We start from the raw sequence: 26,073 nt of genomic DNA, 5'->3' as shown, positions 1-26,073 counted from the left end.
AGGAGAGGAAGACCCTCGATGAGGTGGATTGATTCAATGACTATGGTAATGGGGATAGGTGAGTTGGAGACAATAAGATTGGCAACTTTAAAAAGAAGTGCAGTCCTCGCAAGCTCAGGTAGACTAAAGCATTTTGGAAAGCAGCGGGTAAAGAACTTACAGTGGATAATTCATTTGAATTTGAAAAGCGTAGAAATGAACCTGTCAAATACCAGCGGGAACTATGGAATAAAACTATTGATGCAATGAAGAGAGTGGAAGAGATGAAACAAAAACGCCAAGCTACATTTATAATGAACAGGTTAAAGAAAAATAAAGAATTACAGAAAGCTCAGGATATCAAAGAAGTCAAGCAAAACATTCATCTTATCTGGGCACCTGTTGCAGGCAAAGGAAAGCAGCTGGAAGAAAAAATGGTACAGAAATTGCAAGAGGATATGGATATGGAAGATGCTTCTTAAAATTTTCCCTATCTGTAACCATGTGTTTATGTATATTTAAAAACACCTTTGGAAACTTGGAAATTGATTGATTTATTACTTACATAAGGTTGCTTATGAAAGATAATTAAAAACATCTTCATTGCAATCTGAAACATCAGTTATTATGGCTGTTTGTTTCTCATTAAATCTCACGGATTTGCATAAATCATGAAAACTCATTTATGATTACAGATGTGAATTGTAGGCATACAATGGTCCATTTTCAGGTGATGACATTCTGTAGCATTTAATAATAACAATTTGCAAAATAAAATTTCCCTTTGCAGTCAAAAAAAAAAAGGACAATGTCGAGGAAAAGTATTGTCATCTGATCAATTATTGTGAAAGACCCATTGCCAGCACAATTAGGCTTACACCCTAACAGTTTGTTCTAGTGAATAGTTTTCCTCATTTTTTTATTTGTGCTATGAATAAAGAATTGGGTGAATTAATTACCACAATCCACTTAGCCATAATTTATTGAATACTTGCCATATTTATTAAGCAGGGTGGCCAAAGAATACTCCCTGTACTGCATTCTCCCTGACACTTAAATTTATTTTGTTTTTTGGGTGTTGTGGGGTTTTTTGTGGTTTGGGTTTTTTGGTTCATTTTTTTTAGTCTGTGGCTTGTCTTTTCATTCTCTTAACAAGACCATTTGCAAAGCAAAAGTTTTTCATTTTAATGAAATCCAACTTGTCAGGTTTTTTCTTTTTTGGATGTTGCTTCTGGTTATGTAACTAAAAAAATCATCACCAGTCATTTGGATTTTCCTTATTGCAAAGGGAAGAAATAAAGATATTAAGGAGTTGAATAGAAGATTCCAGAAGTCAGCGCTGGAAGATAAAATAAAGGATTACAATGAAATGTGCAAGGAGTTGAAGTCAGAAAATCAAAAGGGCCAAACTCGCTCAGCATTTCTTAAGCTGAAGGAACGGACAAATTCAAACCTTGAGTTGCAATAACTAAGGATGCTTTGGGCATTAAATTAAATGATCCAAGAAGCATTAAAAGAAGATGGAAAGAGTATACAGAGTCATTGTACCAAAAGGAATTGGTGGACACAGAAGAATTTAATGAATGAATGAGCAAGAGCCTGTAGTGATGAAGGAAGAAGTTCAAGCTGCTTTGAAAGAATTGGCAAAAAATAAGGCCCCAGGAATTGATGGCATACCAATTGACATATTTCAACAAACATATACAGCCCTGGATTTGCTCACCAAGTTGTGTCAAGAAATCTGAAGGAAAACCACCTGGCCAATTGACTGGAAGACATCTCTATTTGTTCCCATTCCAAAGAAAGGTGATCCAACAGAGCGTGGAAATTTTCCAAGAGTATCATTGATATCACTTGCAAGCAAGATTCTGCTGAAGATTATCCAAAAATGACTGGAGCAACACATCAACAGAGAACTGCCTGAAATGCAAGCTAGATTTAGAAGAGGCCGTAGCACTAGGAATATTATAGCTAATGTCACATGGATCTTGGCTGAAAGCAGAGAGTACCCGAGGAATGTCTGTCTGTGTTTCATTGACTATGCAAAGGTATTTGACTGTGATGATCATGACAAACTGTGGGTGACTCTGAGAAGAATGGGAATTCCAGAATACTTGATCTTGTTAATGAGAAATCTATATTTGGACCTGGAGGCAGTTGTCAAAACAGAACAAGGAACATTGCATGGTTCAAAATTGGGAAAGGTGTGCATCAAGGATGTGTTCTACCTTCGTATCTTTTCAATCTATATGCAGAACAGATTATCCGGGAAGCTAGGTTCCATGAGGAGAAGGGTGGCATCAGGATTGGAGGTAGACTCATCAACAACCTGCACTATGCAGAGGACACAACCCTACTTGCTCAAACTGAGGAGGACCTGAAGCGCTTGCTGCAGAGGGTCAAGGAGTGCAGCCTTCAATATGGATTGAAGCTCAACGTCAAGAAAATAAAGGTTCTCATCACTGGGCCAGTTGGCAGCATCATGATAGATGGTGAAGAGATTGAGACTGTTTACAGCTTCAGTTTGCTTGGCTCCACAGTCAACACTCTTTGGCACCAGTAGCCAGGAAATTAGAGGACGTGTTGCCATGGGAAAGTCTGCTGTTAGGGACCTCTCTAAAGTACTGAAGAGCAACAGTGTCACTCTGAAGACTAAGGTGCACCTGCTACAGGCCATGGTCTTTGCAATTACTTGCTATGCATCAGAGAGTTGGACAATGACTAGGGATGATAGAAGGAGAATTGATGTCTTTGAGCTGTGGTGTTGGAGAATAATACTGAATATACCATGGACTGCTAGGAGAACAGACAAGTTCATCCTGGAGAGGGTGAAGCCAGGCTGCTCCTTGGAGGCAAGGATTCTGAAGCTTCATCTGACATACTTTGGACATGTTGCAAGGCAGGATCAGTCCTTGGAGTGGGACATCATGTTTGGGAGGGTGGAGGGACAGTGCAGAAGAGGAAGACCCTCAATGAAATGGATTGATTCAGTAACTGAGGTAATGGGGGGTAGGTAAGTTGGAGACAATAAGATTGACACAGGATAGAGTGGCGTTTAATGCTGTTGTACTTAGAGTCACTGTGAGTCACAGGTGACTTGATGGCACATAACAATAACAACGTTGCCTTTTGGAAGTTCTGTAGTTTTGGTCTATAATCCGTTTAGAGTTTAGCTTGGTTGAGAGGCAGGTCTGTGTGTAGCCTCTTCTGTTTCATTTGTCTGCCCTTTCTCCATTGAATTGCCTTTGCTCCTTTGTCCTCTAACTGAGTCCTTGTTCAGAATTGTGTTGACCATTCTAGGCTTAAAGATTCTTACCACTGGACCAATTGGTAGAATCAGGATGGATGGCGAAGAGATTGAGATTGTTTATAGCTTCAGTTTGCTCGGCTCCACGGTCAACACTCTTGGCACCAGCAGCCAGGAAATCAAAAAACATATTGCGATGGGAAAGTCTGCTGTTAGGGACCTCTCTAAAGTACTCAAGAGCAATGGTGTCTCTCTGGAGACTAAGGTGTGCCTGATATAGGCCATGGTCTTTGCAATCACTTGTTATGCATCAGAGAGTTGGACAATGACTAGGGAGGACAGAAGGAGAATTGATGCCTTTGAGCTGTGGTGCTGGAGAAGAGTATTGAATGTACCATGGACTGCCAGGAAAACAAACAGATTTGTCCTGGAGAGGGTTAAACCAGGCTACTCCTTGGAGGCAAGGATTCTGGGGCTTCGTCTGACATACTTTGAGCATGTTGCAAGGAGGGACAGGTCCTTGGAGAGGGACATCATGCTTGGGAGGGTGGAGGGACAGTGCAGAACGGGAAGACCCTCTATGAGATGGATTGATTCATGACTGGGGCAATCGGGATGGGTGTGTCAGAGGCAGTGTGATTGGCACAGGATAGAGCAGGGTTTAGGGCTGTTGTACATAGGGTCACTATGAGTCACAAACGACTCGACGGCACATAACAACAACAACAACATATAAACTCCAGAATCACTCTGTTGACATCTACTGGGGAAAAAAAAGACAAAACACACAAAACAAAAAAAAACAAACTCACAACCAAAAACTTGCTAAAATTTTCTTTTGGATTGCATTTAATGCATAGATCAAGTTGGGAATAATTAACATTTAATAAAATTAAGTCTTCCTGTCTGTGAAAACAGAATAGCTATTTAAATCTTCTTGATTGAATCAGGTCTATAATTTTCATCACACGTTTTTGTTGTTGTTATGTGCCATCAAGTCATTTGCCACTCATAGCAACCCTATGTACTTGAGCCAGTCTTACTGACTCTGACACACCTAACCCCCATTGCCCCAGTTACTGTGTCAGTCCATCTCATCCATAGTCTTTCTCTCTTGCATTGTCCCTCCACCCTTCCAAGCATGATGTCCTTCTTTAAGGACTGGTCCCTCCTGGCCATGTGCCCAAAATATATCACCTTCCAAATCCTAACCTTCAAGGGGAAAAACTCTGTTTCACCCTAAGACAGACTTCTTTGTTTTCTTCATCATATAGGTATTATATTTTGCTGGATTTATACCTAATTGATTTTCTTTTATTACTAAAATATTGATTCATGTTAAAATTCCAATTTTTCTGTGTTGTCATATAGGAAAGCAGTTTACTTTTGTATATTGTCCTTATATCCTGTTACCTTGCTGTAATAAAAAGCAAAACAAGTTTTAGATTCTTTCTTCCTTCCTAATGTGTTTCATTTATCTATATCTTCTTTAATAGCATTAATTAAGACATTCAGGCTATTGCTGAGTGAAGTGCTTAGAAGGGGACCTTGTTGTCTTGTTCCTAATCTCAGAAAGTATCCAATTTTTCACCATTAAGACATGCTCAGATGCAACTGGCCAGCCACAAAGAACACATCTTGTCCTGAAAAGGAGACAGTTAATCACATAGGAGATTGCCCATCTTTCTCTTGCGGGGCAGCTGGTGGATTTGAAGCATGTGCTTTAGGAATTACAGTGCAGCTTCTTTTCTTATCACTAGACCACCAGAGCTCCCTTTGATGGTCCTGGAAGACACAAAAAGAATCATAATAACATGTGATAGGTGTTTAATTGGGCTGAGGAGACTGACACAGAGTAATATACATTAAGTAGGAACAGAAACCTACTCCTTGGCTTTCTGTTGTTCCTGAAGTTGTTCCTAGAACGGTGCTGTCAAGTTGACTGTGACCCATAGCAACCCTATGGACAACGGATCTGAACCTTATCCTGTCCTGCATCAGCCTCATGATTTCTGTCATGCTCAACCCCGCTTTTGTAGTCATTGTGTCTGTTCATGTCATCAAGGGTCTTCTTTTCTTCCACTGACCCCTCTATGTTTCTCAGCATGATGTCTCTCTCCAAAGACTGGAAAATATACCCAAAGTATGTGAGGTGAAGTTTCACCATCCTTGCCTCAGATTTTCTTTGTTCTTTTGGCAGTCCGTGGGCTATTCAGTACTTTTCGCCAACACCATAATTCAAAGGCATCTACTGTTCCTTATTCACTGTGCAACTTCCTGATGCCTAGGAAGCATGGGAAATACCATGGCTTGGAATATGCACACCTTGGTCTTTAAAGCACCATCCTTGCCTTTAGAACTTTGGAGAGGTCCTTGACAATACATTTCCCCAGTATAACACATCTTTTGAATTGTTGACTGCTGTTTTCCATATTGTGACTCCAAGCAAGATTAAATAGTTGAAAACGTCATTCTTTTCTCCATCTATTATTATGATGTCTCCTACTGGTCCAATAATGAGGATTTTTGTTCCCTTAATATTGAGATGTAACTACAGCCATATTGAAGGCTGTAGTTTTTTCATCTTCTACAGTAAGTACCTCAAGTCTTCTTCGTTTCCAACAAGCAAGGTTGTGTCATCTGCATAACGCAGGTTAGTGAGTCTTCCTCCAATCCTCATGCCACATTCTTCTTCATATAGTCCAGCTTCTCTAATGCTCTGCTCAGCATACAGATTGTTAAGTATGGAAAAAGAATACAACCCTGACACACACCTATGCACTGTTCCCTTGTCTGTTCAGATAACTTCTTGGGCTACCTACAATTAAACAGCACACTCTAAACCTATGTTTGAATCCAGTGTTATCACCACATCCTTTAGAGTCTGTCTTCCTTTTTATTGAATCTGTGCTTTACCAAGCATGATGTCCTTCTAAAGAGATTGGTCCCTGTTAATAACTTCCAAAGTACATGGGATACAGTCTTGACATCCCATCCTGGTGTACTTCTGAGACAAGTTTCTTCATTCTTATGGTATTATATGATACCAGTTGCTAACCTAACCTAAAAAATGTAGACACTATGAACCTGCTCAGTGGCATTGTGAAGAAAGGCCTGGCAAACTGCTCTCATAAAGGTTCCACGTAAGCACTCTGGAGTTCAGCGCTCTATCACATGGGGCTCCATGACTCCAAGTTGGCGACAGTGGATCTTTTTGTATGGATGGGACATCAGGCAAGGAATTTAGTTACAAACATGTCATGTTCATATCTGCATTTTTAAAGGATCCTCATATTTTAAAAATGAGAATCATTTCATCACGTTTTTTTTTTCTGTATTCTCTATCTTACTTTTATGGATACCACTATATCCCAGTCACCCAAATTGGAAATAGAAACCACTTTCATTTTAGCTATTTCTAAAATTCACCTTCTGATTGATGCCCACTGGACTGCAAGGAGAACAAACAGGTTCATTCTAGAGAGAGTGAAGCCAGGCTCCTCCTTGGAGGCAAGGTTTCTCAAACTCCATCAGACATACTTTGGACATGTTGCAAGGTGGGGCCAGTCCTTGGACATCATGCTTGAAAGGGTGCAGGGATGGAGAAAGAGTAGGAGACCATTAATGAGATGGATTGATACAGTGGTGGGGTAATGAGGGTAGGTGTGTCAGAGACAGTAAATTTTGCATAGGATAGAGCAGGTTTCAAGGTTGTCATACATAGGGTCGCTATGAGTCACAGGCGACTCGACGACACATAATGACAACAGTTGATGCCCAAGCCCTATAGATTCTATTGAAAATTCCTAAATCAACCCAAAGCTCTCAATCTTACTGCTGTGTTCTTTATCTTACCTAGTTTTGTCTCTGTACCTGATCTTCAACTCTGGGCTCCATTCTTTAAGCTTTTCTCTAAGGATCCTCCCAGAATGCAAAACTAGGACTTTGCCACTGTTTAAACCTATTCTGGGGGCAGTGGTGGTTCAGTGGTCTTGGGTTTGATTGCTAGACAGTGTGCCTTAGGCACAGCCACCACTCATCTGTCAGTGGAAGACTCTGGTTGCTCTGATACTGAACATGGGAATCACATGGCAGTACACATGGGGTTGCCATAAGCCAAGGTGGCTCAGGGCACCTAAAAACAGCAAACCTCTCTGAAGTTCCCTTTAGCCCTCAGAACAAAGTCCAAATGTTTTCCTTTGGCATACAAAGTTTTCTGGCCTTTGGCCCGTTCTGAAACTCTTTAGCCCTATCTCTTCCTCTCCTCCCATGATAAGCTGTCTTCAGCTTTGAGGGGCTGGAAGTTTCCCAAATTTGCCAGGCTGTTCAGACTCTCTCCAGACTTCCCTCCCTATTTACCTGAAGGGAATCTGTTTTTATCCAAAAGCAAGTTAAGGGCCAGTTCTTCACTGAAGACCCTTTTTAACAACCACCTCCTCATAAGCTCCTCTCCTGCCTCCTTTCTCTCTCCATTATTCCTCATTTTAGAGTCCTGTGGGGTTACTGCTCACCAGAAAGGTGAAATATTTTAAATACTTATTTCTTTATGACCATTACATCCCAACTTTGTGGGGCTTTAGGGGGAAACACAGATACTTAGAAAAATATAGTAAGCAATATGCAAAGATATGTGTGAATTCTTATCCGGTGGGAGAAACAGAGGATAATCTGTAATGGAGAATTCAGAGGGAGTGTAAATCAAGGGTTTCATGGAAAATACCCAGAATAAAAAGAAAATATAGGAAGTTAAAAAAAAAGTGATTGTTACTATTTTGTTCAAATTTTTTTCCATTTTTATTGTTGTGGTTGTTAGGTGCCTTTAGTACAACTCTGACCCCTGACCTACCCTGTGCCATCCTCATAATTTCTGATACACTTGAGCCCATTGCTGCAGTCACTATGTCAGTTCATCTTGTGCATCGTCTTCTGTTTTGCTGACCCTCCACCTTTCCAAGAATGATGGCCTTTTCCAAAGAATAGCCTCCCTAACAGCATGCCCAAATATGGAAGATGAAGCTTGGTCATCTTTGCCTCCTGTTTGTCCTTTTAGAAGCCCATGGGACATTCAGGACTCATCTCCAACACCACAGCTTAAAGGCATCAGTTCTCCTTCTGCTATCCTTGTTCATTGTCTAGATCTCAGATGCATAGCAAGTGACTGAAAAGAACCTGACTTGGTGGCTCCTTGGAAGCAAGGATTCTGAGGCTCCGTCTAACATACTTTGGACATGTTGTGAGGAGAGACCGGTCCTTAGAGAGGGACATCATGCTTGGGTAGGTAGAGGGACGGCGCAGGAGAGGAAGGCCCTCTATGATTGATTCAGTGACTGGGATAATTGGGATGGGAGTGTCGGAGACAGTGCGATTGGCACAGGACAGAGCGGAGTTAAGGGCTGTTGTACATAGGGTCGCTATGAGTTGCAAGCGACTCGACGGCACATAACAACAACAAGAAGAAGTCACAAATACTGTATAAGACCATTATTGTAGAACATGTATGAGGATACAGGGTCTGGGGAGGGGGGAGCAGAGAGGTAAGTATAGGTAGGAGAGGAAGGGGTAGTTAATCATAGAGTCACACAACTTGATGGGTAGAGGGAGGGGTGGGTAAAGGAAATGGGAAAGATTCAGTATGGAAAACAATATATATGAACTTTTTAAGTAAATCAGTATTAAAATAAAAATTTTATTTTCTTTACAAAAAAAGCACTCTTCAAACTGACATCATTGCTCCTCAATAATTTGAAGAGGTCCCAGTTGTAGACTCTCTCAATGCAGTATGTTTCCTAAGCTCCTGACTGCTTGTACCGAGTGTATTTATTGTATATTCAAGTAAGATGAAATCATTTTTCAGTCTTTTATCCATTTGATGTTGCCTATTGTCCTGGTGCTAAAGATCTTTGTTCTCCTGATGTTGAGACATAATCCATATTGAAGTTTGTCACCCTTGATCTTCTGCAGCAAACATTTCAAGTTCTTGTCAGCTTCAGCAAGCAAGGTTATGTCATTTGCGTAATACAGGTTGTTGATTAGTCCTCCTCCAATCCTGATGCCACATTCTTGTTCATAGAATCCAGCTGTCCAAATGATTAGCTGAGCATACAGATTGAATAGGTATGTAGAAAAGCTACAACCCTGGCACACACCATTTTTTTTAAATGAAGAACCATGCCGTGTTCCCTTGCTCTGTTCAAACAACAGCTTCTTGGTCTAGGAACAGACTTCCTATGAGCATAATTAAGTGTTCTAGGATCCCTATTCTTCTCAATGCTAGCCATAATTTTGATACACAGGTTATTGTTATTATAACTATAAATACCTGAACTCCAAACCTACTAAATCAGTCTCTGGAACGTATAGTCTATATTTTAAAACTGTTTTAGATTAACATACTATTTCTTGATCAGGTGCTGATTGTGTGAAATCCTTATTGTATAAAATTGGTAGAAATATGCCCTTAGAATATGTACTTTTCTGTATGTAAATTATTTCACTGTATGCCAGGGATGCATCCTGTCTCCATACCTTTTCAAACTATATGCAGAAAAGATTATCCGGGAGGCTGGGCTCTATGAGGAGAAATGTGGGGTCAAGATTGGTGGACGATTTATTGATAATCTGCGTTATGCAGATGACACAACCCTGCTTGCTGAAACTGAGGAGGACCTGAGCACCTGCTGCAGAGTGTCAAGGACTGCAGCCTACAATATGGATTGAGGCTCAATGTCAAGAAGACAAAGATTTTCACCACTGGACCAATTGGCAGCATCAGGATGGATGGTGAAGAGATTGAGATTGTACACAGCTTTAGTTTGCTTGGCTCCATAGTCAACAGTCTTGGCACCAGCAGCCAGGAAATTAAAAGGCACATCGCCATGGGAAAGTCTGCTGTTAGGGACCTCTCCAAAGTGCTGAAGAGCAGTGGTGTCTCTCTGGAGACTAAGGTGCGTCTGATACAGGCCATGGTCTTTGCAATCACTTGTTATGCATCAGAGAGTTGGACAATGACCAAGGAGGATAGAAGGAGAATTGATGCCTTTGAGCTGTGGTGCTGGAGAAGAGTATTGAGAATACCATGGACTGCTAGGAAAACAAACAGATTTGTCCTGGAGAGGGTTAAACCGGGTGGCTCCTTGGAGGCAAGGATTCTGAGGCTCCGTCTAACTTACTTTGGACATGTTGTGAGGACAGACCGGTCCTTAGAGAGGGACATCATGCTTGGGAGGTTGGAGGGACGGCGCAGGAGAGGAAGGCCCTCTATGAGGTAGATTGATTCAGTGACTGGGATAATTGGGATGGGAGTGTCAGAGACAGTGCGACTGGCACAGGACAGAGCGGAGTTTAGGGCTGTTGTACATAGGGTCGCTATGAGTCGCAAGCGACTCGACCACACATAACAACAACAACAACAAAGTTAAAAGACTGCTAGGTTATTCTTAACCTGTAAATTATACCTGAAACTCACTGGCCTAATGTGTCCACTGGATTGTTAATCCCATGAAGACAGTGAAACCATCTATTTTTGTCTTATTTTAATGTCTACAACAGATCATTGTTGTTAGATGGTGTTGAGTCTGTTCCAACTCATAGGAATTGTACACACAGTGGAATGAAACCCTTCTCCATCCTGGGCCAACCTTCCAGTCACTGGGTGTGTGTGTGTGTGTGTGTGTGTGTCTACTGCTATAGTCACTCTGTTAGTCCATTCTATTGATGTCCTCCTCCTTTTTTTGACCCTGTGCTTCGTGAAGCATGATGTCTTTCTCTACTAAACCCAGAGCCCGCAGTAACCATCCACCGAGTTCCTGAGGCTGTAAATGTTTGTAGTAGCAGACAGCCCATCTTCTGAGGAGCAACAGGTGGACTTAAGTGGCTGACCTTGCAGTTAGTAGCCCAGCACATAATACACTACACCTCCAGGCCTCTGTTCTTCAGGAACTGGTGCTGTTCGGTTCTGCCGTGTCAGCTCTCAGCAGCCCTGTGAGCAGCCCTATCCTGTGCCATCCACACACTCTCCATCCCGCTCAAGCCCATTGTTGCCGTCACTGGTTATTCTACCTCACTGAGGACCTTTCTCTCTTTCACTGACCCTCTGCTTTTCCCAGAGCGTGGTCTTTTTCTAAGGATTAGCCCTTCCTGACAGTGCTCCCAAACAGTGTCACCATCCTCGCCTCCAAGGAGCAGTGTAATTGCACGTCCTGCCAGGCAGATGTGTTGATACTTTTGGCAGACCATGGCATATTTACTACTCTTCACCAATACCACAATCCAAAGGCTTTAATTATCCTTGGTCTTCCTTAGCTTATTGTCCAACTGTCACATATATGAAGCAATTGAAATAAAATTCAAACTCATTTTTGTCGAGTCAGAACCCACTCACACAGCTGACCCTCCAGTGGGTTTTCAGAGGCTGTGAATCCTGGGGGAGGGGACTGCCAGTTTCCTAATTGCCTGTTCAAAGTATATCAGATAGAGTCTCACCATCCACACTTTTAAGGAGCATGCTGACTGTATTTCCAAGACAGATTTGTTCATTCTTTGCCTCCACCATAGTACACACATAATAAACTATCATTAAATAAATCAGTCAACAGACAAAAGGAGACATGGGCTTGTGAATTTTGTCCTCCCTCATTCTCTCCTGAGTCTTTATACCGTGTTCCCGCCAAAGCACATGATAGTCATGACTCATAGTTACACCTCCCGCACACCCCCCTGAGTGAACCTGTGACAGGGCCTCTGGCTTCCTCCCCACCATGCACAGGGTGTAACTGACCCAGCGTGCCAGCCCAGCAAGGGGAGAAGAAAGCAGGTGGAGGACATGCTGTCCTCAGCACCAGCAACTTTTGTCCCGCCTGGGTCTGCGCCACCTGGCCCAGGGCTTCTCACTGTCCCTGGGAATGAGGCTGCACAGAATACATCTCTGGAGATACAGCAATGCCAAACTTTTATTTGCATCTCCAATGCACTTTTTAGCACATTTCATGAGTGGGATCCTGGTGAAATACTACATAAGTTATTCAGTTATAAATAATTACCAGAAGCATCCTAGGGCTACCATAATAAACCAAAGAAGATGCATAGGTTGCTTTAGTGCATGCAGTCCAGTGGGGGAGACAGGCCATCAATTAATGTCGAACTTTTTTTAGAGTACTAGCGTATGCTAAAGATCCCCGACTGCATGGTACTTAAACATACAGTTACATACATTTGGGGCCGCTAACTGAAAGGCTGGCCGTTGGAGAAAGATGAGCAGTGTCCCCTCATTTTGATTCCAGCCATAGAAACCCAATAGAGGGTCACAATAAGTCAGAATTGACTCAGGAGCCTTGGTTTTGGTTTGGTAGCATGTGCTGGTCAGTGGATTTTGCAAATGTTACTTTATAAAGTTATGTCAGTGGGTTACATCATTATAACAAGGGATGCCCTATCGTAAATCCTATTTAACGAATGAGAAGACTGACATCTAGGACACATGAGATTGAAGGGAAACCTGAAGTATCATTGGAGTTTAGAGAAGAGTTCCAGGTGAAGAGAATTTTGGGCAACAGGACAGTCATGTGTGGAACTAAAAGGTAGTAGCCAGTGTTGGGGCAGAACAGGGAGGTGTGGTTCAGTTCACTCAGGGTTTTCCATGTTTTCAAAAAGCATGATCAGAAGAGGGAGTTAAGAGATTCAGAGCTCAGTCATAGCTTGGCTTTACATAACCTAAATTGTAATCCGCATCTCAGTTTCCTCACTTGAAAAATGGCTGGACGAGAACTTTCAGGTGGTTCCTGCAATTCTAAAACTCTGGTTCTATGTAAGGTTCTGCCATCTCAAAGAACATCACACTGAGTGTTATCACAGAGGTTCCAGCTCATAACTATCTTCTGTTAGGTTTCAGAGGCTATAAATCTTAATAGATTTCTCTTCTTTCCCCAGCAGAGCACCTGGTGAGTTTGAACCCCCAGAGCAGCAGAGAAATGAAAACTCAGTCAAATCCTGAATGCCTTGAGACCCAGTTCCTAGGAAGAGAACAATAAATATGGCTGTGAACATGGATGAAGGACAAAAAATATGGCCATGATCATGATTTAGTCTCTTTCTATAAAAGAAAAACCTCACAGACGGGGCCAGACTGGAGCTGGGGTTAATTCTTAGCTGCCAGCCAGTGGTGTCTAGCTCAGGAAACCCTGTGTGTGCAGGGCAGGATTGCTCCACAGTGTTCTCAAGGCTGTGACATTTGAAAGCAGACCACCAGGCCTATCTCCTGAGCACTGTCCTTGAAGCTTGAACAGCTAATAAGAATCTAATTAGGGACCACTTCTGAGCACTTACCAGTTACAGGTGAGAAGGGCCTCCACAAGTTGAATTTCACAAAAATTGTGGGGAAGCTCCTCACCAATCACATGTAATCAGCATATGGGGAGGCCCAATCCCACTTTTATGCTTATTTCCCCGTTCACAAGGTTTGTTAACTTGAGCAATGGCATTCCCTGGTTTTGCTCCCCACCTGAGCTGGATTTTTAACCCAGCTCCAAATCTCATTCTCATAATCCACCAGACCATGCCACGTTTTCTTTTTAAAGCATAGGCAACTCTTTCAAAAGAACATAACATTGTGTCTTGAAGTCTTTTCTGGGTGAGGAAAGTGCTTTTTATAGCTCGGGTTGCATCTGTTTACTTGGTCCCTTCCAGCACTGGTTAATCCTGCCTACAGCTGTGTCCTTCACTGTCCTTAAACTGTACTTCTACGTTTCCTTCCTACAAAAGACAACTCCACAAGACCTTATGAGGGGTGTGTGCCAGCAAATTATTTTCACTCCTCTCCCCCTCACTCCTCTGCCTACCTTTCTATAAATAATTCTTTCTCTGAGCAATTTGATCACGTCACACACACATACACACACACACAAGAAGGGGGAGGCAGCTTGAGTGACCTTGCTAAGGTATCTAGTCCTGGAGGACAAGATTAGCTAACCTGAAACTTTTGTAAATACTCATTTTGTTTGCCTACTGCATTGCTGCGGACGCTGCACGCTCCTCGCTGCCTTATGCGGTCCCCTGCAGTGTTCTCCACACAAAGCCCAACCAGTCCATCTCTTTGCAAACCTAGAGAACTTCAGTCCCCATGTTGAAACTCAGCGGTGGCGGTGGCGGTGGCGGGCAGAACTGGGCATGCTCAGTAGCAGACCCAGGTCTTGGAGGCGAGGATCCGCGTTTGAAGTCGCGCGACCAGGAGATTAGGGGGAGAGCGGCAGCCGGCGGGGCTCTAGTTAGGGGTGCTCGGGGATCCCGGGCTTCGAGCCCGCCCGAAGCGGGCAAGCTGGAGGCGGGCGCCCGGGGACCGGCGGGCGAGAGGCTGGGCGTGGAGGAGGAGGAGGGGGAGCCGGTGGGAGAAGGGGAGGAGCGCGCAGCTCGCCATCCCCCGGCGGCAGCACTGCGGCTGCTGAGTCGGAAGCCGCAGGGAGGATCCGGGGAAATAAGGACGCCCGAGAATGACCTCCAGAGAGGCCGCCTGAGCCGGGGCGCGTGCGCTCCCCCGCCAGCCCCCAGCATGGACGACGGCGGCGGGCAGCCGGAGCGCTCGGCCCCGCACGCCCCCGGGGCCTCCACCGACGCTGCCACCGTGAACGGGCTGCTGCACAACGGCTTCCACTCGCCGCCCATCCAGCCGCCGCGCCTCTGCAGCAGGAGCCCCGCGGGCGGCGGCGACGCGGCTCCCCCGCGCCTCCCGCTCCTGCCGGAGCTTCAGCCTCAGCCGCCGCCCCCTCAGCACGACTCCCCGGCCAAGAAATGCCGGCTGCGGAGGAGGATGGACTCGGGGAGGAAGAACAGGCCTCGTAAGTCCGGCCGAACGGGGAGCGCGGGCGCGTTGCGGCCAGGGAGCGGCGGGGGGCGAGCTTTGCCGCGTGCTCTGGTGTCCGCGGTGCAAGGCTGTGGGGAGGGCGCCTCGGGCCCTGTCTTTCCTGGAGCCTCAAGATCGATGCTTCAACCTGACCTTGCTCCCTCCCATCTATAAAATGGACTGATTGGAGATGGAGGCTGAGCTTGTCCTAGATCAAGGCTTTATAGAAAGCTAAATGCACTATTATCCTTTATTTGTAGCTTGGAATGTCAGTGCCTGTGTGTGAACATACATGATAGGGTCTGCAAGTGTGGCTACAGCCGAGCCTCATACCCTGAGCTCCCCTTTCGGTGGTGGCCTTTCTGGGATTGGCGCTTAGGCGACCAGCATGCCCTTTGAATTGCAGAGGAGCGGCCAGCCCATCGGGTCTATTGGTCGGCACAAAGTCCGGAGGCGTGGAGTTTGACAACCCCGAATCACAGCCTATTAAACGCTGTTTCTTAACAGCCAATGAGAGGGTTTGTTAAGGGAGACACACCCACTGATACCATGTGGGCCGGAACTATGTGGACCAATGAGGATTCGAGGTGTATCTCTGTAGGAGGGGATGTAAAGTTGAGGGTTTGTAATTGTAATGTACAGCGTAGAAAAACTGAGATGGTTATTTCACAATCTAAAGTGTGTTTCTATGTTAGTTTATAAAGAGTACGTTTTCAGCAGAACTCTCTGGAATATGAAGTTTTAGGTAGAGTTTCAAACCGATTTTGTTTTATGTTTGTTTTTTAATCTTTACCGAACCTCATTCACCTGGGTCTCATTCAACCTCTTTCTGGGTCTCTTTAATGAAGCTTATAAAAGGAAAAAAGCAAAGTAAGTAGAATGCGTGTTATACGTGATTGCATTCAAACATGCACCTTTTGTACGTAGATTGTTCTGTTTGGTAGGAAAATTGTTAGGTAGAGTTTTGACCTGTCTGAAAGGTCCATCTTTTCATTTGTCTTATCTGCGTGGTGTTAAACGTTTTGAATACTTTGAAAGCACTTTAACATGGTTGCAGCGGGATCATGGTGGCTATAAAACTTGTGTTTTGTAGGTCTAAAATGTTTAGTTTGACTGCTAAGGTTTTTTTTGTGGAACTTCACGTCACACAACAGATCTGTGATTTAAGTGAGACATCTAGCATCTGATTTGATTTTATTTTACTTTTCTTTTTCCTGTTTGTCAAAAAATTAGTTTATGGACTCGATTACTTATTTTACACTAAGCTGTTTTACTTCTTTGAAACCACATTTTAGATACTTCTCTGGTGTGTATTAACAGCACAGTTGCTTACAGTATAAATAGCCTATATAAAATACAATAGATTATGTTAAATTTTTGTTTGGCATTTCTAGCTTGAATTGTCTGACTTCAATTCTAGGGATAATACCTCTTGAAATAATTTTTGAAGAATATTAAAATACACTAACAGAATCTTCAAGGCAGAGGAAAGTTAGTCTAACATCATGCTTACAAATTCATTGGTATTATTGTTTTAAAATACACTATCCCTTTCTCTTTTTCTACTTTGCTATAAATTAAAAGTGGCTTATATTTCTTAACAAAAGTGAATTTCTTAGGTACTTGACAAATTAAATATTTGTGTGGATTACTATTGGAAGGGGTTTTTTGTGTTTTTTTAATCAATAGTTCATTGCCATTGAGTCTAAACCAGCTCATAGTTGCAGAGAGGCTGTAGGACTCAAACTACCTGCCTTTAGGTTGGCAGAACAACTCATTACCACTAAACCACCAGCTGGATACATCAGAAGAGGGGAGCTCTAGTGGTGTTGTCTTTACGGAATTGCACTGCTAACCCACCTGTGGCTCCTCTGAAGCAAGATGGACAGTCTCCTTCCATGCAATTTACAGCCTTAGAATCCCAGGAGAGGCTCTGCTGTAAATCATCTCTACCTGGACACATTAAACGATTAAGTGACTAACATCAGAGGTAGATTTTAATTATCCTGCGATGAATTCCGATGTGAACAGACATTTCTAAGATAAATTTTATGTTCCCACCTCATCTATTATTTTTACTATCAAGATGTCTTAATTGGAATTTAATGTCTGTGTACCTTGCCTGTTAACATTTACCCATTTTAAATGAAAACTATTGTTTAGTCATATGTCATTTAGTTACTTGAAGAGGAATCTACTCACAGTTAAATATCTCCCTAATTCCCAATGACTGTTAGATTTCACATGAGCCGTTATTAAGGTGAGAGTCTTGATGCTTTCAATGTGAAATTTAAAAGTATATGGTGATGGAGACAAATGTCTACTTACCTGCTGGCTCATCAGTGAGAGAATGACCTTCAGTGAGATGGTTTGACACTGCTTGCGACAGTGAGCTCAAACACAGCAACAGTAACTAGTGTGGCATAAGACTGGGCAGTGTTGTTCTGTTGTATAGAGGGTCACTGTGAGTCAGAACCAACTTAGGGACACCTTATAGCACTAGCACCAGTTTACAACATCAGGCTCTGGCCTCTTTTAAAAACCAGAGGTGGATTGGGACAGTCAGTGACATCACTTCCATCAGACTTGCACCTGGAATATATACGTAGGCAGGTGTATTCGTTATTTGGTAATATTTTTGGAAGAGTGCAGTACACGTTAACATAGGTCATGTGTGAAAATTAATGGATGGAATGAAAGAAAACTCTTTTTCCACTGCTACACAATTTAAAAAAATTGAAATCTGACCATGCAGAACAGAGTTATTACAACACGTCAGGTTTATGTGACGATTAAGTGAGATAATATATGTAAAACATTTAAATCCATGCTGGACACATAGCAGTTATTTCAGGGAGTGCCAACTGTCATCACCACCACCAGGACCAGATTACCCATTGAGATTGAGATTGAGTAATATCACACAGGTCCAATGTCCATTCTCACTAATCTGCAATACACAGTTTCTACCTGCTACCATAGCAAAGGGGTGGTGAATTCCATGGGAAATTGTTTACCACAGATTAGCAATAAACGCAAATCAAGCCTGTGCAGATCTTGTTCAGTGTAAACCAGTGCCTACCATGTTTGCTGTTTAATCTGCACATGATCACCACCATTAACGCCTATTAATCCACAGGACAAGTAGTTAAAGTGGCAGACCCAACCATAGACTTGCATAACAGAAAACTATTTAGAGCCAGGAGAAATCACTTTTAAGTAGTTTTCTTTGATTAACTAACTACAAATAATCCTAGTGTCACAGTTATGTTTTTTCTTCTCACCCCTGATTACTTGTGAAAATACTGTGTAGTACAAAAATGTAGGAAAAATTGCTCACAGAACATTATTCCAAGACATCTATTATTTAAAGTGGGCCTTTTAAAATTAATTATGATGCATTTTAAAATGTCATTTTAAAAACATTTTTAATGGTGATGTAATATCCCAACCGTTCCTTCCAGTATGTGTATATATTTATTTATATATGTATGTAATTTAGCCTCTCAGAGCTTTACGCGGTAGTCAGTCTCTGGACCAAAAACAGTGGTGCAACAAATTTTTGCATAACTCTTTCTACCAAATTAGCTGTTATTTTGACTTGTGATGAAATTGGTGAATGTCTGCTTTTGGAAGGAATATGTATAATGTATGGAAGTAGCCTTGAAATTCTGTACATCTTAGGCATCAGGGGCCTTCAGTGAACCAAAGCATTAATAGAGGAGGAAAAAAATGAAAATTCTTATCCAACTCACCAAACATTACATTGCAGAAAGGCAGATTTTTGAGCTGTCTGAAAGGCTCATGGCTGGCTGCTACCCTCCTCCCAACGAGGTAGCAGCAGGCAGGAATCATGGCTGGGCAGGGCTAGCAGTCTTCTGGGAGAGAAAGTCTTACTTTTAAAATCATCCAGATATACAACCAGTGAAAAATGGGCAAAAATTCATTGTGTACATGACATACTCTTGTAAGAAATTAAAGAAACTCTAATCTACTAGTTTTAGTAGCAATGATTACAAAAGTACACGTTTAAGAAGGGTTAAGGAAGGAAAATTAGTGATTAGATAATCTCGGACATGCTGGAGCCCATTGTGACAGTCAAGGTGTCTGTGTTGTTAAGAACCTTCCTCTCTTTCTCTGACCCTCCACCTTACCTAGCATGGTGTCTTTTTCCAAGGACTGCCCCGCTATCCCAAACATGCTCAGAGTGTATGAGACACATAGTAGGTCAGGTGAAAGGAAAGGCTACATCTTTAAAAAAAAAAACAACCAGCAACAAACACACATGAATAGCAATCACTCTGCATAATAAATAATAAATTTAAGAGAGGATAACTAAATAAATTGGCATAGTTAGCTTTGACATTTGGCCTTTTCACTGACCCTGATTCAGACTAATTTGAAAACCCAGAGTAAACAGATAAATTAAGATAGGTGGAATTTTGTTTGTATATGCACAGAGCATATGTATGGTATGTTTGGCTTTACATAATCAGTTCTCAGAAGGGAAGTGCCCCAAATTGGAAAACAGAAGACTGAAATGGAAAGGGTGGACATACATAGTGTGACTGCTTTTGGGGTCAGGGTCAAATTCTCAAGTTTCTAGGTGGTTATTTTTCATTTCTGAAAAGACATAAATTGTTCTGTTGTTTATCTCACCACAACACCAAATCAAATGAGATTTGCTTTTCATGCCCTATCTCTGAGTTGTTAGTTAAAAATTATACTGTGCACATTTAAACTAAGGGTTGAGAATTGGTAGCCCAAGTGTTAAGCAGTGTGTATCAGGATTCTATTACACATATGAACATCACTGCCTCGTGTTCAACATTACTAAAAAGCCTTTTTTTTTCTTTTTTTTTTTTGCATGGTAACTAAAGAGAGAAATGTTATTCGTTCATAGTATTTGTAATAGTTAACAAATGAGTAAACTTAAATTGGTTTTGGAGCAAGAACAGGGTGACAAAGGAGTGCTGGTTTTCATGGCAAAGGCTGTTTTGTTTGCATATTGAGATAACCTGGTTTTCCACTGGGGATGGGGAACTTCTGTATTAATTGGAACAGTAGAGAGAATGCTTTAATTTTTTAGAGGCAGTTATATCTAAGGTCCTGGGCCTCTACCAAACTTTCACCAGAGCCCCTGTGTTAGGTAACCATTTAGTGAGTGCTTACTGTGTGCTAGGCACTGAGCCCAACACTTTACGTTTAAGTCCTCATACACTCCCCACACTCTCAGAGGCTGATGCTGGTTCCTATCCTCCTACAGATGAAGCAACTGAAGTCTTAGGACAGTAAAATTGTCTGAGTACACATTTTGACACTGTGGGCCAGGGAACGAGACCCCAGGCCCTAGTGTGTTCCCAGGACGTATATAAACTGCTCCTTTGCAGAGCAAGGTTCTTTTGGGAAGAGCTCTGGAGCCAGTAGAGCCACTGCAGATACTGTGCTGCTTACCAGCATTGTGGCATTAGGTACAGTGTTTAACACGTTGCCGCAAATGATGGCAAATGTGTTTCTAAGCACAATCATCAGTTTGAAAAGTGTGCGGCAAGGTGTCAACTCTCAGAGGCTCCAGTTGACGAATGTAGAAAATGATGCCCATCTTACCCTTTTGGTGAAGGACCACATGTGGAAAGTATATGTAAAGTTTATACTAGAGTGCCTGGAACCTGGCAGGTGAATAGGTAAAGATAATTTATATTAATACTAATACTGTTAATATTCTTTCTATTTTGTCACAGAGGCTTTCTGGCTTCAAGGGTCAGGATTCCTTGAACTCCTCTTGTTCTTCCAAGGATCCTTTTTTGGGACTAGGTGTTAAGAGTATCACCCAGCCTGATCTGACATCACCTTTTGAATGACAACTTTTCTAACTTCCTGTGACCTTTCTCGAAGCAGGACACAGTGTGTCCTAAGTCCTTAACCTCTTGGTCGCTTTCATAGATTGCCACATTGCAATTCCTAATACCAAGTCTAGTGTGCTCTGCCCAAGAGTGTTGAAAAGTCAGTGAAGAAGAAGAAGACAGTACAATTCATCTACTGCTAATCTAGTATCAGGCAAAATGTCTCTTTGTAAAAAAAGGAAGTATCGTCCTTTGATCTTAACTGATATGTTAGGTCTTGGGTGAAGCAGTTAGGCAAAAAAAGAAAAAGAAAAAAATGAGGATCAAAAACTTGAGCACTTTTCCGTTATAAAAGCCACATGGACTAAACGAATCTTCAGAATTCAAAACAGCTGTATTCATTTCATGGATTTTCTTTTTTTTAATCCATTCTCCAGAGATTATAAAGCAGTCTAAATAAACTTCATTCTGAGAGATTATGAGATACATGACTGTTTCTGTGTAGCTGGTACCTTCGGAACCAGCAGATGACCCTTTTGGTGTGCCTGGCCTTGACCCTGTTCTGAGTCTGTCACTAAGGACTTCAGAGGGGCTTAGGACAGTTCCTTTGCAGCTAGGTTAAGCACTTAGCTGGAAACTGAGAGGTCAGAAGTTCAAACCCACGAGCCACTCCAAGGAAGAACAGTGAAGTGGTGTGCTTCCATGAAGATGTATAGCCTTGAAAACTGTGGGTCAGTTCTATTCGGTCATATGGGCGCTGAGTGAGAACTGATTCCGTAACAATGAGTGTTGGTTATTTTGATTGCGTCTAAAATCTTCTTTGGATTCTAACCTTGCGAGAACTGAGACCCACATCCTGGTTTGGATAATATGAAAATTCACACTGGAAGATTTGAGGATGCCTTTTGGAAGATTTGGAAGCCTTTTGAGGATGTCATAAAGGGGGTTAAGTAACTATTGACCTAGACGACCTCAAATGCTACAAGTATTTATTCCTTTGGGCCAGGCTCTGTGCTAGACTCTACAGGTGGTATCTGTTTGCCTGGGGCGTCAAGTCAGAATGTAGCCAGAAACCAATTAACTGGTTTGATCTCATCCAGGTTTTATAGTTCCAGTATAGACCAATTACCACTAAGTATATCCTAACTGTGAGGAGCTCCATGTGTGTCAGAGAAGCATTTCCAGTGACTGGGTATTTGGAGGAAGAACACAGCCCTTCTTCTGAAGTGTCTCTGGGTAGACTTGAATCTCTGGTCTCTAATCTCTTGATGAGCAGTTCAGCACATTAACCACTTACATCATCCAGGGATGTCGTAGCAGCTTCAGAAGTTACTAAACTTTGAGTGAGTCGACAAGGCTTTTGATTATTCACACTTTCCCACCAACTTAATGTTTACTAGGAAGAGAAAAAAATTACAGGGATATTCTGTATTTTGAGATGAGGATAATATAAATTTAGAGAAAGGTAAGATCTCTCCAGGACTAAGATATCCTTACTGTGAGGAGGTAATAGCCCAGATGTAATTACTCTTTGGAGTGATCGCATAATATTTTAACATGTTTGAAGAGTGTTTAGAGGAATCATTAATAATTCTACCAGAACCACAGATATAAATAAAGTGGGTGGATCATCTTAAGCAAACACAGTAACATGTCTCAACTCTGTTTATTGTCCTCATGTTGATAGCTTGAAATTGGCCATTGTGAGTGTAATTTATACAATGGAAATTGGAAAACACTGTATCGGGGCCTTTATTTTCAAAGTCAGTTTTAAAAACAGCTACATACTGTTAACTTGAATACCGTTCACAGATGAAGCTCAGAGGAAAGTCCCAGAAGACATCAGTCAGTAACTGCACTAGAATTACTGAAGTATTTGAGTCAGATTTAAAAAAAAAAGCGGGGGGGGGGGGTTGTCTAATTCACTGCTGGCGAGTCTGAACCGATTCATAGCTGACCCTCCAGCGGGTTTCCAGAGGCTGTAAATTGCCCATCTTGCTCCTGTGGAGCAGCAGCTGGTAGACTTGAACTGCCTGTCTTTTGGTTGGCAGCGTAACTTCCTATCCACTAGGCCACCCTTCCGTAGGTAAGTAGTAGAATGTTAGAAATGATAAATTAGATGAGGGAGCTTTAGCCACAGGAAAGAAAGTACACATATTTGTTGGCAGCCTGTGTTAGTATAAGAATAGCATGTCTTCAGAAATGTGTTTTTGTGTCTCCCTTTTCATTCCTGTCACTAATACAGTTGAGTTCAGTCCTGGATTACCAAACAGACAACACCAGCAGAACATCAGAGCAGCCGTGGGAAAGGATAAGGCACGACACACTGCAGGTCCTTCAGCCATGCCCTATACGCACGAGTGTTAATCACAGGAAAGCCATGACTCTGGCTTCATTTGCATTTATTTCATAATTTAGTGTTGTTTTGTTTATAATGACTTGAGTTCTAAATGACTAGCTCATTGCTTCTAGATTGGAAAAAACACCATGAACTTTTCAACAATTTCAACCCTTGAAATAGGTCTCTATTTTGCCTCAGTTGACCTCACACCTTTTTAGTGTAATTTATCATTCATTCATCACTGCTGAAATAGCAGGGCCACCTGCCAAAAAAAAATATTCATTTCCTTAGTCAGGTTGCGGTTGGCCCCACACAAGAAAGAAATATAGTGTGTTTGTTTTCCTAAGCAGAAATAGTGAGATTAATAGTAGAATAACTCGTACCCTTTGGAGTTATTCATGGATAACTCAGTGGGTTCTTAGTCTCTTGTTAGGTGTTGCTAGGTCCATTTTTACTCATTGCAACCCCATATGACAGGGTAGAACTGTCCCAAAGAGTTGCTAGAATGTAATCAAATGGGAATAGGGTGCTGTTCTCCCACAGAGCCACTGGTGGGAACCTTAGAACCACCAGACTTGATTGTGCCACCAGGATCCTGTCTTCTTGTTGACCTGAATGAGGATCTGGAGAATGTGGGGATTTGAAAGTTTGGTTTGGTTTGTTTGTTTGCTTGCTTGCTTTTATTTAGGAAAATTTGATGCATTATACAAAATTAAAGAAGTTACTGTAATGAACTGTAAAGTAAGTATTTATCGTTTGTTGTTTTGTGCTGTTGCGTCAGAATCAACTTTCAGCTCACCCTCCAGTGGGTTTTCAGAGGCTACAGATCACACAGAGAAATTACCCATCCTTCTCCTTTAGAACATCTGGTGGATTTGAACCACCTGCCTTTGAGTTGGCAATACAAGTCATTACCAGTCAACCATTAGAGCTCCCTGCTTAGGGCTGTTGCTGTTATTTGTTGTTATGTGCCATCAAGTTTCCTGTGACTCATAATGTCCATATGTACAATAGCTCTGAACTCTGTCCTATCCTCTCTGTCTCTAAAACACCTATTACCCCACAAGCCACCTCATCTGGGTTCTTCCTCTCCTGTGCTTTCCCTCTACTCTTCCAAGTATGATGTTCTTCTCCAAGGTCTGGTCGCCCCTGGCCACATGCCCAATGCATGTGAGGTGGAGCTTCAAAAATCCTCTCCTTCAGGGAGCAACTTGGTTTCACCCTCTCCAAGACAGACCTCTTTTTTCTCTTGGTGGTCCATAGTATGCTGAATACTATTCTCCAACACCACAACTCAAAGGCATCAATTCTTCTTCTGTCATCCTTAGTCATTGTTCGGCTCTCTGATGTATAGCAAATGCCTGCAAAGACCATGGCCTGAATCAAGCCAGTCTCTAGACTTAGTCTCTAGACTGGCATTATTGCTCTTTAGCACTTTGGTGAGGTCCCAGACAGCAGATTTAACTAATGCAATTAGCCTTTTGATTTCCTGACTGCTGGTGTCAGGAGTGTTGATATGGAGCCAAGCATGTTGAAATTGTTACCAGCTTTTAAAGTATAGTAATCCTTAAAGATGAGATGGAGCAAAAATCTCAGGAGTCTCATTTCCTGATGAGACACAGCTCAAAATGAGAAAAAACAACTGCAAACATCCACTAATAATCAAAACGTGAACTGTCCTCAGTACCAACATAGGGAAACTGGAAGATGTAAAAAAAGGAAAAACTGGAAGCTTGAAAATAAATATCCTCAGCATTAATGAGCTGAATGAACTCATATTGACTATAGTGAATAGGACAGTCATATACCAGGAATAACAGAAGAGAAATTGTGTCACATTCAGTGTCAAAACGAACAAAGATCTACCTTGCATTATAACACTGTCAGTGATAAGATAGTATCTAAACAGTTTCAAAGACCTATTAATACAACTTATTACTCAGTTTTACCCACCAGTCACAAAAGCCAATTAGGAAGAAATTTATTTTACCAACTTCTGTCTAAAATTGACTGATGCAATGAAGATGCACCGATAATCATTACTAATTGGAATTTTAATGTTGGGAACGAAAAGGATTAGTATTTGGAAAATAGAGCCTTGGCAACCAAAACCATGCTGAGGATAGTGAAACAGTTTTGTATTAAAAATGGTCTATTGCAAATATCTCTTTTTTTTTTAACAACATAAATGGTGACTACCCATATGTACCTCACCAGATGGAATACACATGAATACATTATCTGTGGAAAGAGAGGGTAGAGAAGCTCAATATTAGAACAAGGCCAGAGACTGACTACAAAACAAATTATGAAGTGCTTGTGTGCAATTCAAGCTGAAGTTGGAGAAAATTAAAATAGGTTCACAAAAAGTCCAAGAAACTCATTTTACAGATAAAGAAACAGCCTCAGAGATGTTAAGGAATTTGCCCAAATGTTAGTTAGGTGCCTCTAGTGTGCTGAAATATGGTAGAAAACATTTGTGTGGGGTTTTTTTATTACAGCTTTTAAATATATAAAATTAAGAATTTGGAATGAAATACTTGGGGGAAAAAATATGCCCAGCATTTAGCTGCTAGACAACAAGTATCCATGGAATAAATAAATGAATATGTAAAAAGACCAAACTCAGACAATTTATATAGTTACCTGAGATGTCCCTATTTTAAAACCTAGTATAAAAATCTGCAGTTGTTAATGTCCCTAAATTATCTGGAAAATATCAAATGTTACTCCATATGCAGTCAAGGAAGCAGAAATATATTAATAGGACAATGTTCATAGATCTGATAAAAGTAAAGTCTTCTAGTTAAGCATTGTTGTTGTTGTTGTTGTT

The 26,073-nt window shown here is 41.8% G+C and overlaps 1 protein-coding gene across 1 annotated transcript in view; it reads left to right on the top strand.

Annotated features, from left to right (window-relative positions):
- The first annotated feature begins 14,339 nt into the window (after window positions 1–14,339).
- The window catches only part of PANK1 (pantothenate kinase 1), a 75,881-nt gene continuing 64,147 nt past the window's right edge, over window positions 14,340–26,073 (top strand). The window contains 3 exon segments of the mRNA XM_006880326.1: window positions 14,340–14,421; window positions 14,424–14,509; window positions 14,511–15,051. Coding sequence (XP_006880388.1) covers window positions 14,340–14,421; window positions 14,424–14,509; window positions 14,511–15,051 — 709 coding nt within the window.

The sequence above is a fragment of the Elephantulus edwardii genome, unplaced genomic scaffold (genome assembly GCF_000299155.1).
Source record: "Elephantulus edwardii isolate Elephantulus edwardi_28Jun2011 unplaced genomic scaffold, EleEdw1.0 scaffold00007, whole genome shotgun sequence".
NCBI lineage: Eukaryota > Metazoa > Chordata > Mammalia > Macroscelidea > Macroscelididae > Elephantulus > Elephantulus edwardii.
This window is presented reverse-complemented; position numbering and strand designations above follow the sequence as displayed.